A 19,460-nucleotide genomic window follows, 5' to 3' on the forward strand; every position below is an offset into this window, starting at 1 on the left:
GTTGCGCAGTTAGGAGCCCGTGGACTCGGGTCCAGTTCCTAGCACCCACATCAGGCATCTTATTACTTACTGTCTGTGACCCCAGTCCCAGGGGATTTAACACTGTCTTCTGACCTAACCCCTAAAAGCAGCAGGCACACAAGCCACAGGTGAAGTCCCTAGACCTCTCAGACTATAGATGTGACAAGCAGGAACGCTTGAGGGACACAACTCCACAGGTTACCTACAAGCCTGAGGCAAACACGCCACCATTAACTGCCTTCATTTTTATTTGTTACTGTGTATGCCTCCATGATGTGTGTATGTACACATGTGCATGTCCGTAGGTCAGAGAACAGCTTTGGCGTCAGTGCTCTTTTCCTACTCTTATACAGATTCCAAGAATCAGGCTCAGGTCTCTAGACTCGATAAAGTCCCTTTATCCGCTGAGCCATCTCACCAGCCCCAAAGTCCTTGGTACGAGATTAAAATAAATTAAACTAGAATCCTTTTGTCTAAACATTTCTAACAGCTTAAACTTCCCAGAGGACTGCAGTTTGGGTCTTGGGCTCCCAAGGCTGCCAAAGGTAACTCTGAGCTTCTGAGCTCCGTTCCATCTCCCAGGCATTCCACGGATCACAGGCATGTACTACTATATTTAGGATTTACCTATATCCTCTACGAACTCCATAATTTCATTATTACTATTCTAGTTAGCTACTTGATCCATTTTCTGCTGCTATAAGAATACCTCAGGGCTGGAGAGATGGCTCAGCGGTTAAGAGCACTGACTACTCTTCCAGAGGTCCTGAGTTCAATTCCCAGCAACCACATGGTAGCTCACAACCATCTGTAATGAGATCTGACGCCTTCTTCTGGTGTGTCTAAAGACAGCTAGTGTATTTATTTAAAAAAAAAAAAAAGGCAGGCAGTGGTGGCGCATGCCTTTAATCCCAGCACTTGGGAGGCAGAGGCAGGCAGATTTCTGAGTTCAAGGCCAGCCTGGTCTACAGAGTGAGTTCCAGGCTATACAGAGAAACCCTGTCTGACAGGGGGGAGGGATACCTCAGACTGAGTAATTTATAATAAACAGAAATTGACTTGGCTCAGGCTTCTGGAGGCTGAGACATCCCAAAGCCTGCTGGCACCTCCCTGCTAAGGGGACCTTGAGGATTGTAACACAATGGAAGCATCCCACTGCAAGAGCATAAATAAACCAGAAAGATCCGAACTCACGTTCACAATAAACCCACTACCATGCCAAAGGCACTTAGAGCAGATCTTCATAACTAACCACCTGTCTTGTCAACACGAGAAGACTGGATCAGTGCCCAACTCATGTACTTGGTAGACACATTTAAACCACAACAGCTACCTACTCTAAATGTGTTCACCTCTCAGAAGCCAAGGATCTCAATGTTGTAGGTTAAGGCCACAAAACTTTAATTCCATATCAATCAATAATTTTACATTGCTAAGGTACTATCTCTTATTCCTAAGATGGTCATACATTTTGACAATCTGCACACTATTCCTGTCTTCAATCATAGTGTGAGCTGAAGGCGGGAAACTATTACTTCCTAGTTCCTGCCAACTCATTCTCCCTACGCCCTTACGCTCGTCTCTTGGAAAAGGCAGGACATTTTCACTCTCTTTGAAACAAAGTAATGGGGGGCTGGAGAGATGGCTCAGTGGTTAAGAGCACTGACTGCTCTCCCACAGGTCCTGAGTTCAAATCCCAGCAACCACATGGTAGCTTACAACCATCTGTAATAGGATATGATGCCCTCTTCTGGTGTGTCTGAAGACAGTGACACTGTACTCTATACTGACATAAAATAAAAATAAATCTTAAAAAAAAAAAAAAGAAAAGAAATAAATTAATGGAACATGCCTAAGAACATATTTAATGTCTCTGTATTTTACGGGAGGGAGAGAAGCAGGGGTGGATGCTTTCAGAACCAACGTTAACTCCCCCATCTCAGCCCACCACAGTGCAGCAAGGAGTGTCACCCCATCTCACAAGAAAGGAAACTCATCAAAGCATTTAAAAGTCCTCAGCGCTTCTTCTGTGGTGGTGTAACCACATTCTCCACAAAATGACAGAAAGAAGTTAGGAGCTGAGTAGGTCTGTCTGTAAGGAAAACAGAAAGGGTGGACAGAAACACAGAAATTCATTAGGCAGATCAAGCCCAGATGCTCTGGTTGGAAGCATTTGGGTCTGGGTAGAGTTTGTTTGTTTGTTTGTTTGTTTGTGAGAGGCACAAACCCCACCACAAACACAAGTCTTCCAAGGGCAATTATGACCCAGTTCTCAGAAATAAAGCCAAAAAAAAAAAAAAAAAAAAACGGTGACCTCCAAATGAACCTTAGCTCTGTGATGCTCTCCAAAGATTAGCAAGTGAGGTTGATAGCTTGGCAAATTTGCATTAACAGAAATCAAGGTGAATGGCCAGGCTCTGGAGCCTGAAAGATGGAAACGGTGACAAAGGAAAGTTCCTGGGGGGTGCAGCGGCTATCTTTCTAATCAGTCAATAAAAATTTGCATTAGACCTGCAAAGCAAACTAGAGGAACACACACACACACACACACAAAGAGCCACCACGGAAGGGTCAGAATTTACTGGGAGCAGAGGAGAAACAGACTAGAACTGGAGATCAACCAGGCCGCCTTTAGGCCTTATCTCTAGCGATGTCAGAAAAAGGAACAGTTGAACCAAGCTCAGCAATTCAGCAGCCACAAAGGAATGGAGGCCAAGGTAGGAAATGCGATAAGGTGGCATGCCCCCACATGATCTAAGTTTACTGAGCACCCTTCACAACAGTAGATGGTATACTTGCCCCCCTCCTATTAGGAGACACTGACAAAACCCAGGGCCTCATTCTGAAATTCAATAAATTCCTTCAACATTCCAAGAGGCATAAGACTAAATATTACACAACTAGTTAGAGGACTCTGAACCTAAAAGTTGTCCTTCTAAGAGAGTTTCATTTACAAATCAGTAAAATGCCCTCTTTTAAAAAATTAAATAAATAAATAAATAAATAAATAAACCTGAAAATTCCAAATCCAGATTGTTTAAGCAAAGTCAGAGACATGAGGCTTAGCTCTCTGACAGGGTTACCGGGTCCTTTGCCCACTTTAAGGTCTCTACAGTTCGCTCCCTCATGTGCCAAGTCTGCTCTCAGGTGGCAGAGTGGCAGGGGCGTGATTCCACCAACACCCACCTGTGTGACCACAGGAAAATCACAAATCATCTCACCTCATTCTTCATGGAGGTATCAGCTCTTGAGACCTAAGAACTCAGAGGCACCCAGCAAGGGGTTCACTAATCTGCCTTCTTCATTTGCTCTTAGCTAGAATGACTAAGAAGCAATCCTCACTTGGGCTGACTGAGTTGAAGAGATCTGCATCACTCCCCCAAAGTCAAGCCCTGCCTTCACAATGGCCTGGTTATCTTTAGAATTTTTTGTTCTAATTTGTCTTTCGAATATTTACGCTCAAACAACCCAGCCTTTCTGGAAGGTTCTGCCTTCATGTCCATTAGCCTTTTTCAAAACCCAAGAAGCTTTTCCTGGCTAACTTCTCTTGCCTCCTAAGGTGCTCTGCAGGCACTCCTAGCACTTTGAAAATCTCCACCGAATCCTTTTGCCATAGGATGAATGTTCCTGTCTTAACCCTCAAACACATTACATTCCCTCAGGGTACAGCAAGTGTCTTCAGTATCCATTATGTATCACAAAACCCTTAAAGGAAATTTTTTCTCCCAGGCTGCCATTTAAATAATGTCTTTGTTCAACAAATAGAATCCTAATGCAACAAGTTCAAGGCATTTTGAGTAGTGGGTCGTCATGGCAAAGAACGCTTGCAGAACAATTCCTTTTTACCCTGGGGATCAGAAAGCACATTATTTAGAAAAAAATAATTAAATAGAATAAATCCTTGACCTAACCACCAAACACACACATCGTCAGTCTGTAAACCTGGGACAGCAACCACGAGCTTACAATGTTACATCTCCCTGGACCATCAACCCAAACCACAGCCTGCTTCAGAGGACGCTCACCCTGCACACTCCAGTCTCCTGTGCTCTGCGTCTGAGGCTGGCCTTCAGAACAGCTCCTTCCCCACACCCCACCAATCCAGAACTCACACAGGCTGGTAGTCAACTGGAATGGGCTAGCTCACTTGTTCTCAACAGATATTGGTTGGTAATTAAAGCCAACAGCTTCCAGACAAAGAAAACGAAAATTAAGAAATAGCTCTTTTGCTCTACCAAATCCTGTGCTTGCCTATTTTAAGCCAAAACTAATTCCATAAATAAATCACCTATATATTATGCACTATAATTAGTTAAAAGCGAATCTGTAATCTCAGCGGTTGGAAACTTGGGGCAGGAAGACTGCTTCAAGGTCAAGGCCAGGATGTGCTACATAGCTACATAATGATTTTGAGGCTAGCCTGGACTACATATAGCAAGATCCTATCTCAAAAAAGCAAACAGGAACAGAGAAAGGGAGGAAAGGAGGAGAAGAGGGATGCAAGGAGGGGGGAGGAAAGGAGGAAGTGAAGGAGGGAAGGAGGGAGGGAGGAAGGGAGAGAGAAGGAATGAAAAACATGAAGACCTATTCTGAATCAAGTTTTCCACCAATTTTTCAAAACAAAAAGATGAGATAAAAATGAGAGAAATAAAACAATACCCCACTGTTGCCTCCAGTACAACAGGAAGGCCCTCCACAGCTGGACAACAAAGAAGAAAGGATGGGAGCTGGGGGACAGAAACCCTCAAGTCTGAGAAGAAAACAAAGCACCTCCCTGGTTCACCTCCCGGCCTCCAGAGAGGTGCTCCTCCCACGAGAGATCTGAGCGAGCATTGTCCAAGAAAGAGATAGTGGCTCTATTTTATTTCATGAATATGTAGCTGCAGAGGGCACCAGACTGACTGGGTCCAGTTATTTTAGGCTGGCCCCTGGAAGACTGCACGGGAAGAGATGCCGATGGGACTTCAATAAGCTTTCTGGAGGCTTCTATTAAGCAAGCTGTCAATTTTAAGCCCAAATGAACAAGCATCTAACTTTATCATCTTACAAGAAAGGAGCTTGCAAATCCCAGAAGGGCCTGCTTACAAATCTAAGACAGCGCAACAGAACCCTGGTGCACTGCCATCTTGAAACCTTACGCTGATATTAACCATTTAAGGTAAGAGAGGCACATCCCTTATCTTGAAGTTTCGGGAATTTGGAGTAGTGAAAATAAACAAACAGCTCTGCTCTAAACTTTGACATGTCTCCCTAAAACCCAGAGAACAGCAGCAGGGCTGCCAATCAAGTCGGGCTGGAGATGAGCCCCCAGCAAAGCCGGGTTCTGTTGCACTTCCTGTTAGCTCTCGGGCTTCTATAGATGGCCATCCGGCTGCCTGATCACCTCAACACAGAACTGCGGTCCGCTCCGATCTACAGCTGCTCACTACCGCAGCAATGGCCCAGTCGCTTTGCATCTTCCTCTTCCACCAAGCTCCTGTGTCCATCCACAACTCAACAAACTACCAACGCAGCCATCCGTGAGAAGCACACTTTCCCTCCGATGATCTCATGGTCCACTGCAGGGAGCTCTCCAGCAAGTCTCAGAGATGGCTGAGCAGTTAAGAGCCGTTGCTGTTCTTCTAGAGTCAGGTATGATTCCCAGCACCCACCTGATAGCCCCAAATTGTTTGTAACTCCAGGTCTAGGGGATCCACTGTCATCTTCTGACCTTCCTGGGTTCCTGCATATGTGTATAAGGTACATACGTGCAAGCAAAATACTCTTAACATAAAATAAAAAATACATAAGAATTTTCACATAGGCTGACTTCTAGTCACATTAGTCTTAGTTTTTACTTAAAAAGAAAAAAAAAAAGAGAGGCAGATATACATGAGGGCTGGAGAGATGGCTCAGCAGTTAAAAGCACTAACTGCTTTCCCAGAAGTCCCAAGTTCAATTCCCACCAACCACATGTTGGCTCACAACTATCTGTAATGGGATCTGATGCCCTCTCCTGGTGTGCCTTCTGATCTTCAAGATAGATACAGTGCACTTGTAAACATAAAACAAATAATTAAAAAAAAAAAAAGACAGATGGGGGGGGGCAGTTCACATCTATATAGTTTCAGACTAACCTAGGCTACACAGTGAGTTCAGGTCAGCCTGGGCTACATAGTGAAATCCTGCCTCAAAACACAAGACAAAATAAAATGACATAGTTCTTTCAAAACTCTGCATTAGTGTTTCTAAAGTTACGGAAATAGAATTCCTATGTCCCACATTTCAGATTAGTTACGACACTGGCACATGCCTTAGAAAAACAGAGATGGCACCGATGACACAGAGGAGCTGCACCCACAGCACCACTCTGAAGAGGGGAATCATGGGTAATCCTCTCAGGCACGTGTAAGTCAGCCCATCTTTTACTCAGCCGCCCCCAACACCTATCGACATTCTGCCGGCACACTGCTAAAGACCAAAGGCGAGAAAGCTCCCGCTTCCGTCCAAATGGTGAAGCGCCCCTTTCTGAACTACATTTCTCAATTAAGATTTATTGTAACATAACAGGTCACCAGAACTGTGCAGTGAGGGCCAGACAACGAATACTTCAACTTCTATAAGTAGGAACATAGTCTGTCCCAGTTCAGCCATTAACAGTGTCATTGGATGAGCTTAATTTTGTTCCAATAAAACTTTATTAGTTTATCTATGTATGCTACAATTTGAATTTCATGTAATTTTCAAGTACAAAATATTATTATTCCTTAAGTTTTTTTTGGGGGGGGGGCAGGGAACCAATTTAAAAGGCATAAGCTCCTCATAGCTAGCTGTTCAGACAAAACTATATAGCCAGGCTGAGATAGATTTGAGTAATGGGGGTGTGGTTTTCTTACCCCCAAATCTAGGAACACAGATTCCTTCATCTAGAGCTCAGATTGGCAGGAAGCAGGTCCTAGGAATGCAATCACATCCATCACATCCATCAGAGGTACTCAGGCACAGCAAGCAATTAGCAAGGGTTGCTTGTATTTAACTAAATGGTGGTACAGTACCAGATCTACCTATGACTGTCTGGGAAAAGTGGTACATGCTTGTGAGCTCACCTTCGGAGGCTGAGGCAGGAAGACAGCCGAAGGCCAGGCACTTCAGGATGGCCTGAGCAGTGTAGCCAGACGCTGCCGTAAACTACATCAAAACGAAATCACTAAGACTTTCAATATGACTTCTAGGCAAAAACAGGCAAGTCAGGACAGAGTTAACAGTATATGATGACAGATACTGACAGGGAGGTTTAACAGAAGGCATAACCCAGGCCAGGAAGTGGGGACAGAAGGAGGGAGAAAGAAACTTGGAAGGAATCCTGCCTGCCTCAGTTGCTGACACCCAGGAGAAGTGTTCCACACCAAAGGACAGCCCTGACTGCACAGAAGTGGTAAAAAAAAGACACCTAGTTGTTAAAAATTACAGGGTGGTGGTGGCACACGCCTGTAATCCCAGCAATCTGGGAGGCAGAGGCAGGCGGATTTCTGAGTTCAAGGCCAGCCTGGTCTACAAAGTGAGTTCTAGGACACAGCCAGGGCTACACAGAGAAACCCTGTCTCGAAAAAAAAAAAAAAGAAAGAAAAAAAAAAAAAAAAAGAAAATATTCCGAGTCTCCAGCACCTACCCAACAGGATAAAGGTTTTGCACATCTTGCCAGAAAACCTGAGGAGCCACCTAGGAACTTTACACTCTGAAATTATAGAAAAGAGAGGCATTTTAGGTCCACTGGTCATTCTGAAATATGAAATATGGCCACTCAACAACTGGTAGTCCCCAACCTTTGATGGGTTGGCTTGGTTGGATTCTGGAGTTTACAGTGAAGAATAAACACTGAGCACTTGGGAGACGCCAGCCTGGATTCTGATTTCCTGGGCTACATCGAATGCAGTGGGAGGGAACAAAGAGCGGCAGCTCCACATTAGCTCCTAATACAAGCATTACCAACTACTCTGGAGGGCACTGCATGATGTCCAGTAAGCTGGGTGCACTACCAGCACTTTCAAGTTATACTTTCAGGCTGCCCTGGCTTTGTGAAGGGCACAACCCCTTTACCCCTTTGAAAACTGAGAGAGAACTGCTGCATAAGAACCAATATGTGAAGCTGAAAGATCACTAGTTTGTCAAGACGTGGAAATGATCAGGCGAAAGTCAAAGGAGTCCACACTGGGTTTGGGTTGGACAAATCGGTAAGTAGATGAGGAGCTGGAGAGATGGCTCAGCCGTCAAGAGCACTGACTGCTCTTCCAGAGGTCATGAGTTCAATTCCCAGCATACACATGGTGGCTCATAACCATCTGTAATGGAATCTGATACCCTCTTCTGGTGTGTCTGAAGATAGCTACAGTGTAATCATATAAATAAAATAAATAATTCCTTTAAAAAGAAAAACAGGGGTAAATTAATTTTAAACATGGCTCCTCCCAGCCACCCCATAGCGATCCAGGTCTCTGGACCGGAATCAAAGGAAGAGCTAACCTGAAACACCACTTTACATTTGCATATGGTGCTGGGCAGTGGTGGCGCATACCTTTAATCCCAGCACTTGGGAGGCAGAGGCAGACAGATTTCTGGTCTACAGAGTGAGTTCCAGGATAGCCAGGGCTATACAGAGAAACCCTGTCACAGAAAAAAACAAAACAAAACAAAAACATTTGCATATGGTAAATGAAGGCTAGGAGTTGTTCCCTCAGGGACAGTGTGTGAAGAAGAATTTGGGGATGTAAGTAAAAAAGGAACAACAGCCTATGGGAAATCAAGGGAAACAACCAAAGCAGTCAGTATCTCTGAATCAATCTGCATGTAAGCTTTTTCATTTCATTTTATTTTATTTTATTTTATTTATTTTATTTTATTTTATGGATGTGCATACACTGTCACTCTTCATACTCACCAGAAGAGGGCATCAGATCCCATTACAGATGGTTGTGGGCTACCCTGTGGTTGCTGGGAATTGAACTCAGAACCGCTGGAAGAGTAGTCAATGCTTTTAACCTCTGAGCCAGCTCTCTGGCCCCTATGAGCTTTTATTTTAAAGGAATAAACCAGACAATCTTTTAAAAGATTTGATAGCGAAACTATTAGCTGCAGAGAACAATCTACTACGGAGTCCAGGCCTCCTAAGACCACCAACTACAGGATCTCCAGGGTCTTCTTCATGGGGTTACAAGACATCTAACCACTGACAATCTGGAGACTTTAAAACAATGTAAAGTATTATTATAAAGATCCTCTTGCTATCATATGGCAAAAGCATTACAACTTTAAATTCCACTCAGAAACACGTAAGTTCTTAGAAAAGGGCGTTCAATCTTCCACACCTTCCTATCAAGCTCTGTGGTATGCATTTCTTAGGTATTTTAAAAATGTTTACAGAATATCTGGCAGTAATATGAGAATGTATGCACACAGTGGGGGGGGGGGGGTACATGAAAAAAAACATACCCAGCTTCCTAAAAGGATTTAGGACTAAAATAACCCAATGTTACGCCTCCGACACCAATGTGACCAAGGATAAACTGATGGAGCGGGAGTCTCAGAGCTCTAGCTTTTCCTCCAATGTGTCTGGCTGTCTTCTGGGTATCTTAGAAAAGGGGAAGAAGGAATCTGCAGAGAAAGCAATGAACTGTAGAAGAGGGACATAGCCAACAGCAACTTTTATAAAAACCATTCAGCAACTACTGGCCATTAAAGAACTGCTCCCTGACTTCTCAAGTTGAAACCTGTAAAATGTAAATCAGGCCTTTGAGAGACAAACGAAAATAGTGTCCCCTCAGGGTGCACAAATACCACAGTGAAGTCACCCAGCAGAGCTACTCCCTGACCGTAGTCAGAGCCCATATTACAAAGATTTTTCCAGGAGAAAAGGAAACTTTGCTGTTTGTTTCATGTTAAATATTAATACACACTCACAGGAGTACCAAATCACTTTCTGTGTTAATTCTGATTCACAGACAGACAGACACACACACACACACACAACACACACACACCACTTCATGTGGATTACACCATCCATCCCTGAAGCTGATGAAGTGCTTGGGAACTGGGTTGCAATGCTAACTTTGGAAATTCCATAAACTTTGAGTTGCTTCTATAAACAGTTTCTTAACCTAATTGTTTTAAGAATGAGAAAAGGTTACCTTTGTGTAAGATCAAAATCCTACCTGCCAAGTTTCTATCCACAGTGATTACTAAATTAATTAAAGGGACTGTTTTAAAAAAAATCAAATCCTCAGCTAGAGTACTTTCAACGAGTCCCAGGATATTGTTACTTACTTATAGTGTTACTATTAAATGTAAATGCTACACTTTTAAATAGCAACCAAGTAACCAATACCGATTATTCAGGAGAGAATTGAAAGCTAAAAGCAAAGGTAGACTTACTTTTAGGGAAGGAGTGCCTGACTGAGATGTCTCTCCACAATATAGTTGTCAATCCCAAAGCAACATTAACTCTTCATATCCCAAAGATGCGCCATGCCCTGAACCCTACTATATTACTACATATTAAAGTTTAAGAATGACAGTTGTCAGAATCCAAGCTTGTTTCCCTGGATTTTTTTTTTTTTAGATTTATTTATTATATGTAAGTACACTGCAGCTGTCTTCAGATACCAGAAGAGGGCATCAGATCTCTTTTATGAATGGTTGTGAGCCACCATGTGGGTACTGGGATTTGAACTCATGACCTTCAGAAGAGCAGTAGGTGCTCTTACCCACTGAGCCATCTCTCCAGCCCCCCTGGATTCTTTTTTAACCTCAGGTGATGTATACAAAGACCTAATTTATACCTGTCAAATATTAAAATACCTTCCCCAAAAGGTACCAATTAAAATGATCATGCAATGCAATATATGAACATTTCTGAAGGATTATATAAAACCCCGTCATTGTGATCTTCTAGGTGTGGAGCTTAGCAACTCGTGACAATTGACAAAACATGTATGTGCGTGCATGCATTCATGTATATATGTATGTATGCATGCATGTGTGTGTATGTGTGTATATAAATTTTTTAACTACTTAAGTATGATCTGATTTGATTTTTTTTTCTCTCTGAATTTTGAGACAGGGTCTCACTATATAGCTCTGGCTAGTTTGGAACTTGCCATGTAGTCAAAGTTGGCCCTGAACTCCTAGAATCCACCCTTGTCAGCCTCCCAGAATGCTCCAACACACCCAGCCCTGGACTTGATTTCTTTTCAAGGTTTGCAGTGAGTAAAGTTCAACAGCAAAAGGCAGGCTGGCGGAGCGGAGGCTGGGCCGCTCCCTCCCACTGCTCCACGCAGTTTCACATGCTCTGGAGGGGCAAGGCACAATATGCATCACTTGTTTAAGGGTATGTGAAATGTGAACTGGACGGGAGATTTAATGGATACACAAAACAGTCATGGTACTTGACTCCATGGGAAATAATTAGTTAGCTACAGCCCACAGAGTAACCGGAGTCAAGGGGTGAATACGCTGAATATCAAAACATTCAATCCTTGCCTACCTGACCTAAATTGTTGAGCATAGCACTCATGCATATATACCGGGTCATTAAAAAAAAAAAAAAGAGGTAGGACGGAGGCCACTCCCCTCCCCCCCTTGCCCCCACCTACTCCACCACACATTTCCTCCAGGACTTCACTTCCAACCCAAAACGAGCACACAGTATGTCCAGTCTAGTTTTCATAAATTGTCTAAAAAGTGTAAAGCATGGTTTTTTTGTTTTGTTTTGTTTTGTTTACAATGACTATGCTTCCGTGAAACTATTTTAAACCTTTTCTTAATAGTAAACCCTCTGGGCGTGGCTGCTCACACCTGGAATCCCAGTTCTCAGGAAGCAGAAGCAGGCAGGTCTCTATGAGAGTCCAAAGCCAGCCTGGTCTCCCTCCAGTGAGTTCCGGGACAGCCAGAGTGAGACCCTGTTCTATAAATGTCATTTAGCAACCAACTGTAGAATTTTTCAGCAAAATCAAGTCCAAGCACATAGAAAATGTCCTGCTGCCATACTAAGGAGGTGGAAGAGTCTTTGGTCTTGAGGCCCAAAGCTAGTGTGTTGGGCTCCCAACAGTAGCAAGCTGGCGGCTCTCTTACCCTAGCAGGACTCTGCAGCAGAGACTTTACCAGAGGACAGTCTATCTCCCTCTGCAATCACCTGAAATAAACCTCAGCTCCTTATGCCTACAGAAGGAGGAAAGCAGAGATTGGCAGCCTATTGTTCAGAACTTTTCAACTGCATCTCAGGCACTTGGGAGAGACAACAAGGCCTTGCCTTTGAATTTTGTTTCTTTTTTTAAATCTGAAAACGGATTAAGCAAGACTTCAAGGGGATTCAGAATTGAATACGGAAAAAAAAAAAGTTAAAAATAACTGGACATAAGTTATAGAACTTAAAAATTCTGAAGATACTTAAAAGAACTCCCAGAGATCTTGGGAAGCCCCGAGTATCTCCACAGTCTTGAGGAAGGCATCTGGCCAAGACATCACTTTTCCACTTCTATGTAGTTCCAATGCCTTTTCAAAACCGAACTCATTCGTTTCTTTCATTACTGAAAATCGGATGCCTCACACTTTCATTTATGAACTTGTCTTCAAAAAGTTCCATCTGCCTGGTGACTCATCTACAAATAAAAAGGCAGTATATACTACAAAGTACTACAAAAGCAGTAAATACTGCTTTCCTAAAACTTACTCCACACAACATAATTTATACTTTCAAGGCACTTTCTCTAAGCCATATTTTTTCTCTGAAAAGAATTCCTCTGATAATATAATGTTTGGTGTACTGAGGAGCAATGGGAAGAAAACAGAGATCACGGTCAGAGGGATATCTGCCTACGGAACGGCCCTCTCAAACATCCCAGATGTTATTAGCGATCTAGAACTGCCCTGCTGCCTTGGACAGGCCTGGGGCAGCTTGCTCTCTTCAGAAGTTCTTGAGTACCAGGAACTGATGAAATCCAGGGCTCCAATGGAATGGAACGGGAGGTTATACATGACGACAATCAGTTTTTCACACTTAATGTTGCACAACTGAATACAGCAATGAGATTTTCTGCTCTCTCATCTGTCTCAAAAGCAAAGAAAACATCCCTAGGTAAAGCAGGAATTTTGATCCGTTCAGATAATCATAGCCTTGCTCATCCAAGGTTCTGCTGTGAAGTCTCCTAGGACATAGCCCTCTCCCGAATTCTAAACACGCATGTTTCCACACTTGCTTCGGATCAAAGCAAATGGGAAGACTATCCAGGAGAGCCTTTGAGCTTTTTACACCGGAACAAAACTGCCCGCAATTACAGTGAGTGTCTTCATTACCTTTTTGTTTTCTCCCTACCAGGATTAGCAGTGAAACAGCTCTTAATTAAGGCTGAACAGTAACTTTAAAGGTGAGCTTCTACTTTAATTACACATAGAAATACCGGCAGTAAGGGCATTTGCTTCCCTCAAATTCCCTTGTCAGAACTAAGAGCAATCACTCTCAACTCTGGAAAACAGACAATTAAACATTTTAAAGACAAGTGTTTGAAGGTGGACCTTCAAGACTCTAACATAAGCATGCTATGTGATAGTCCCGGCCAGCCGGGTTGAGTGTTTCATTAGCGCCTCAGGGTGGAAAAGGGGGTGGGGGTGTTGGTCCAAAATCCTAACTGCTGAACAGAACCAGGAATCAACAGAACGAGAATCCGGTTGGGCTAGAAAAGAGTAGGAAAAGAGAGAGATGTTGGCGTGGGACATGGTGGCCCTCACCGGATGTTCAAAGCGAGATGAATTTTAGAAGTTGGAGAAAGGAATTTCTGTGTGTGGCCCACGCTTGGAGAACAGACCGTCAGCACGCGGCTGGACAGGCCCCTCAGGCCGGGCCAGCGGCTCCATGGAGGAAGCACCGGAGCTGGGCCGTGACCGAATGAGTGGTGGGGACAGGGCTGTCATCGCTTACCCAGGTGCAGCGTGAGGTTGATGGAGTTGGGGTACTGCACCCCGGCCAGCATAGTCTGGCTTTGCCACCAGGTGGTGTCGGCCTGGTTGTTGTAGTCGGTCAGGAAGGCTGCCCCGTGTTGCAGGTGTTGCTGGCCGGCGTCGCACAGGTGACAGGACTTGGTGACTCCGGTCACCCCAGTCTGCACGCAGTACTCCTCGGGCGGAGTCCCACACGTGTTGGTAGCCACCACGGTCACATTGAAGGCGGCATTAACAAACTCCGGCATGCAGCGCTGCGGTCGGCCGCCCTCATCCGCGCACTCATCCATGGCCGCCCGGACACAGCCCGCCACAGCCGCCAGCACAGCCAGCAGCGGCCACAGCCGCCCCCGGGGCTGCAGGGCCAACGCGGCCCGCTCGCCGCCCGTCATCCCGCTGCGCGCGGGCCCTCCGCAAAGGCAGGGGTGCCGCGCTGCACTCGCCTAGAGGCGTGCCCCGAGGCCGATCCTCCGCTGCCGGCCGAGGCCGGGCTGTGGACCGGGCTGGAGGCCGAGAGCCGGACGCAGAACCGATGGGTGGGCGTACAAGTGAAGATCGCGCTGCCTCCGCTGCCTCCCGGTGCGCAGCCTGCACTCAGCGCCGACCCCCGGACTTCCGAGCGCGCACTCGAGAGCGCGCCCCAGGAGGAAGGAGCAGGGGGTGGGGTCTGCCCGGTTGGGTGGGATCTGGCGGTGGAGAAAACCCAAGACCGGCCTCCTCGGCAGCTCACGCGGGCCAGGAGCTGCTCCCCGCCCTACGCCGACTCCCGGCGGCGGCAGGGACAACCACTGGCTCTCCCGCCCGGAGGGCGGTGGGCCAGAGACGCGAGATGGGAGGGGCAGGAGCGCGAGGGCGGGGCGCGAGGTGGGCGGGGCGGTGGAGTAGGAGGGCGGGGCGCGAGGTGAACGGGACCCGCAGCAAAAGGGAGGGGGGCGCGAAATGGAAGAGGCAAGGGGTCAAGTAGGACTTCTGGATGGGCGTGACTAGAGGTGGGCTGGGCGAGGGGGTAAGAGGGAGGGGCCCAAGGTGGGCGGAGAGGGAGCGTGAGTGAAGGAAGAAGGGCGGGGCGTGGGGCGTGGGGTGCGGGGCGGTGCATGCTGGGAGGACAGGGGCTTCGGTGGAATCCAGCACCCTGTTGGGAACCCTCATCCAGGACGTGTTCCTTAGAGGATCTTGTCCTGGAGGGTGTGAGACTAAGAGGAGGTTCTGAAAGGGCGACGCAGGTGGATGAGGTGGCTCGAATCTGTCTTTTTGACTTCATGAGGACTTGGACCCTGGCCCAACCAGATGTCAGTCCTTACGGTATAGCTCAGCCACTACCTAACGACTGCAAAACGGTGCGGTGGCCTGCGTGACCTCCTTCCCCAGCTGTCCCGGGCAAGCCTCCTGTATCGCACCCGCCAAGCCCTACCCACGCTGAGGGAGAGATCCGAGGTGTCCAAGGGACTGGATCCCTGCAGAGCACAGGGCTCGATCTCAGCTTCAAAGTCAATTTTGTGATTTCCTTGCTCTAAATTAAAGTGTGACTGTCATTTAACCGGGCACGGAAGGAAGTGAGATGGCTGGGAATGGAATGACATTTTCCCCTGGATACGCAGACCCGCTTTGAAATTCTTCCACCCTGTTGTTTGTGTTTCCCAGCTTGCCTTTAAAAGACTCGAAATTATCTGGATTCTGACATCCTCCTCTTCGGACCTGCTGAGTCATAGAATATTGTCAGTGCCAGAATGACTCAGTTACCAGAGCCCGAGCCAAAAGATCATGAGTTTTAGTCCCAGATAGAACTACCTGCAGTGCTGATAGGACCCGCAGACAGGGGAAGGAAGGGTGCTGTAAAAATGAACTAGCTGAGAGCCAGGCGTGGTCGTACACTGCGCTAATCCCAACCCAAGATGCAAAGCAGACCCACAAAGTAGAAGCTCCAAATTTGGGGTTCAGTAGTCTTTTTTAAGGTAATGATACTAATATCTACAAGATGGCTCATTGGGTAAAAGCACCTGCCACCAAGCCTGGTGTCCTGAGTTCAGTCCCCTAGAACCACATAGTGATTTCCACACCCACACCATGACACTTGTAGGCGTGTGTGTGTGTGTGTGTGTGTGTGTGAGAGAGAGAGAGAGAGAGAGATCACATAAATAAATGTAATTTTTTAAGATGGAGTAATGGACATATAAAACAATGAAACGTAGGTGATGATAGTTAGGGTCAGAGTTAGGGCAGCAAGTCCTAAATAAGAGGGCTTAATTAAGGATAATGGACTATTTGTGATGGGTGAAGGCTACTGTCCAGAGAGCTTTTAATACTGGACTTACTTGGGAATACATCCACATGACTTATTGCATGAGATGGTGATTAGGTATGCTAAGGGTCTCTAACTCTTTATTCCTGTAACTCTTTGGAGAAAGAAACATGGGATCTATAAAAGCATTTTAAATCAGTGTTTCTCAACCTGCAGGTGGTGACTCTTTTAGAGGGGATCTAATGATGCTTTCACAGGTATTGCCCAAGACCATTGGAAAAGAGATATTTACATACTATTCATATCAGTAACAAAATTACAGTTATGAAGTAGCATTGAAGATGATTTCATTGCTGGGGGTCTCCACAACACGAAGAACTGTATTAAAGGGTCAGTGTTAGGAAGTCTGAGAACCATTTTTTTAGGTGGTTGAAGCAAAATCAGTCTTTTCACATAACCCAGAAGGGGATGATGTCTCAGTTCAAACATGCTAAACAAACCAGTGTGTGTCCTTTTTATTGCTTTATTTTGGCTTCTGATGTCCAAAGTTGACTCCAGGCTGTTATTTATGGTAATTTACTCTGTAATCTCATCACAAGACCTTCATGTGTCTTTTGTAAAGCACAGAAAGGAACCTTGAATCAGCCACTAAATCCTTTTACTCCCTGGAATATGTTAAAATAACAAAGTAAGAGGTTTTTTTTTTTAAGCAATAAATTGTATCCAGCCAATATGTTTGATGATGAAAACTTGTTTCATAGTATGAATGAGGAATGGAGAGAGAGGAGATGAAGCAGTGTCACTCCGTAGTCCAGACTGGCCTGGATGCCACACCAGTGGTCCTGCCTCAGCATTCGCAGTGCTGAGATGGTAGGCCGGAGTCACTACACTAGTCATCATTTTCTCAGTGTTGATTTAAACACACCAAAGACGTTGTAACACAATTTCGAAAACAGTTGGGGAGATCTGAATACTGGCTGTTAGATGGTAACAAAGTATTTGAAGTTCCTGGAGGCACCACAGTTCCAAATAAACCTGCTATTTAACAAAAAGAAAATAAATCAGTGTGGTGACGCCTCACCGGGGTGTTATCCCAATGTCTATACTCAAGGCAAGAGGACCTTCTGTTCCAGGTCAGTGAGACCCTATCTTTTGCACCTGTCCCCTCAAAAAAGTATAAAAAATTTACTGTACATTATACAGTTTTCTTCTTTCTTCTTCCTTCCTTCCTTCCTTCTCTTCCTCATCACCTTCTTCCTCATCTCCACCTTCTCCTTTTCCTCCTCCTTCTTCTCTTTTGCTTTGTTTTTGGTCAAAAAAATTCCAGAGCCCTATTCTTTTATTCAAACATTCTTAACTACTTTGAAACTCCATTAACTACTAAACAGACATGAAAGGAAATGTGAGGTCAGCTTCCTGAAAAGATTCTCTTAGTGTCACCAGTGCCTCCATGTAGCAAGGCAGGAGAGATCAGGTCAATTGTCTATATGAGCATGATGCCCCTCCCCAAAGACCCTTTATCCCCTGTTAACCTTCCAAAGCTTAAGAGACTTGTCCTTTCAGGATATATCTGAATAACTTTCAAGGAAGGATGTTCACTGCCTTGGCCACTACCCGTGAATCTGTAGGCATGCCTACCCCTACCAAAGTAAACCTGGTCATCAACAGATGTCCATTACCTAAGGATCTAGACAGCATGTTATATAATTGGAAAGAAATTTAAAGTTTGTGTTGGCCTTTCAAAGTTGCACCTTTGTTAGGTTGCTACCCCTCCATAATTACCAATGTGTTTATTTTTCTATTTTTGTCTTTTTTATCTCATTTCCAAGTCTATTTATCTCCAGGTGTAAAGACATTACACTATCTGTGTTGTTCCTCATATTTAGAAGTGTTATCCATAAATAACAACTATTATTAATTAATAATATGACAATGTTAGCCTGTATTATATATTATTTTCTTTTTAAAATATTTCTCTGAAACACAGGATGCTGTTGCCTCTTTAGCATGGAAGAACTAAGCCATAAGATTAAGTAGCCTCTGATCCCATGTAGGAAGCCAAACAAAGACAAAAGGCCGCCTTCTGGCTCTCTGTGCACAAAGGTCTCCTCCCGTTGGGTAAAGGTCTTGAGAGGAACAAGGGTAAACAAAGCGCTGTTTCACACAGCTAAGGTTTTTCAAGTTATCAAATAGGGGTTTAAAATTAGGGAAGAATCAAAGAGATACTGAAAAATAATTAGAATTTCCCTCTTCAAAGTTACAGTAACTACACATGAAGGGGGACAGTTAGGCTTAGAGAGTCTGCCTGCGTCCTTAGTACAAATTGGAGCATGATGAAATCTTGTGCGTCTCAGGTAAAGAAAAGCAAGGTTCCTCTTCCGTGAGGCAGAGTTTTTCAATCCCATCCAGCCCTATGTACAACCAAATTCTGGCTATCTTAAGTTGGGATTCTAGTTTTACAAAGGAGAAAAGCAAACACATCAACACAAGAGTCAAAACAACCTTTATTACAATATATAAATGCAATGAAAAGGAAGAAATTGCAGAACGTAATAGCAAAACACATTCTCATCCCGAACCCAAAAAACTTACCACCCAAAATAATAATAATAATTTTACCTCTCTGGAGTTTATTAGTATATTAATCTGATGTGAACTGCATCCCATAATTTATAATCTTTTTTTTTGCAGATAACATGGTTTCATAGTGGAAATATGGAATATCTCAAACATGCGGTTAGCTTTGATGCTTTATGATTACTAACACGCTAAGCCAGGTGTGGTAACATACACTTGTAGTCCCGGCACTTGGGAAGCCAAGACAGAAAGAGTATTCTGAGTTAAACCAGCCTGGGTTATTGAGTGCATTCCAGCTCTATCTGACCCAAAGTGAGACTCTGCTTCAAAGAAATATAAGGGGCCTGGAGAGATGGCTCTGCCGGAAAGAGCACCAACTGCTCTTCCGAAGGTCCTGAGTCCAAATCCCAGCACCCACATGATGGCTCACAACCATCTGTAAGGAGATCTGACTCCCTCTTCTGGTATGTCTGAAGACAGCCACAGTGTACTTGCATATAATTAATAAATAAATAAATCTTACAAAAAGATAACTATAAGATGTGGGGATGTACGCCTATAATCTCCAAACTTGGAAGAGAGAATCAGAAGGATTAGGAATCCAAAATCATCTTTGGCTACATAAGGAATTCAAGGCCAGCCTGAGCTATATGAA

General features: G+C 44.7%; 1 protein-coding gene across 1 annotated transcript in view; it reads right to left on the minus strand.

Annotated features, from left to right (window-relative positions):
• The window catches only part of Lamc1 (laminin subunit gamma 1), a 118,652-nt gene extending 104,271 nt beyond the window's left edge, over positions 1–14,381 (minus strand). The window contains exon 1 of the mRNA XM_052199952.1: positions 13,970–14,381. Within this exon, the coding sequence (XP_052055912.1) occupies positions 13,970–14,381 (412 nt within the window). The remainder of the gene's footprint in view (positions 1–13,969) is intronic.
• Positions 14,382–19,460: the final 5,079 nt, after the last annotated feature.

The sequence above is a fragment of the Apodemus sylvaticus genome, chromosome 12 (genome assembly GCF_947179515.1).
Source record: "Apodemus sylvaticus chromosome 12, mApoSyl1.1, whole genome shotgun sequence".
Taxonomy (NCBI): domain Eukaryota; kingdom Metazoa; phylum Chordata; class Mammalia; order Rodentia; family Muridae; genus Apodemus; species Apodemus sylvaticus.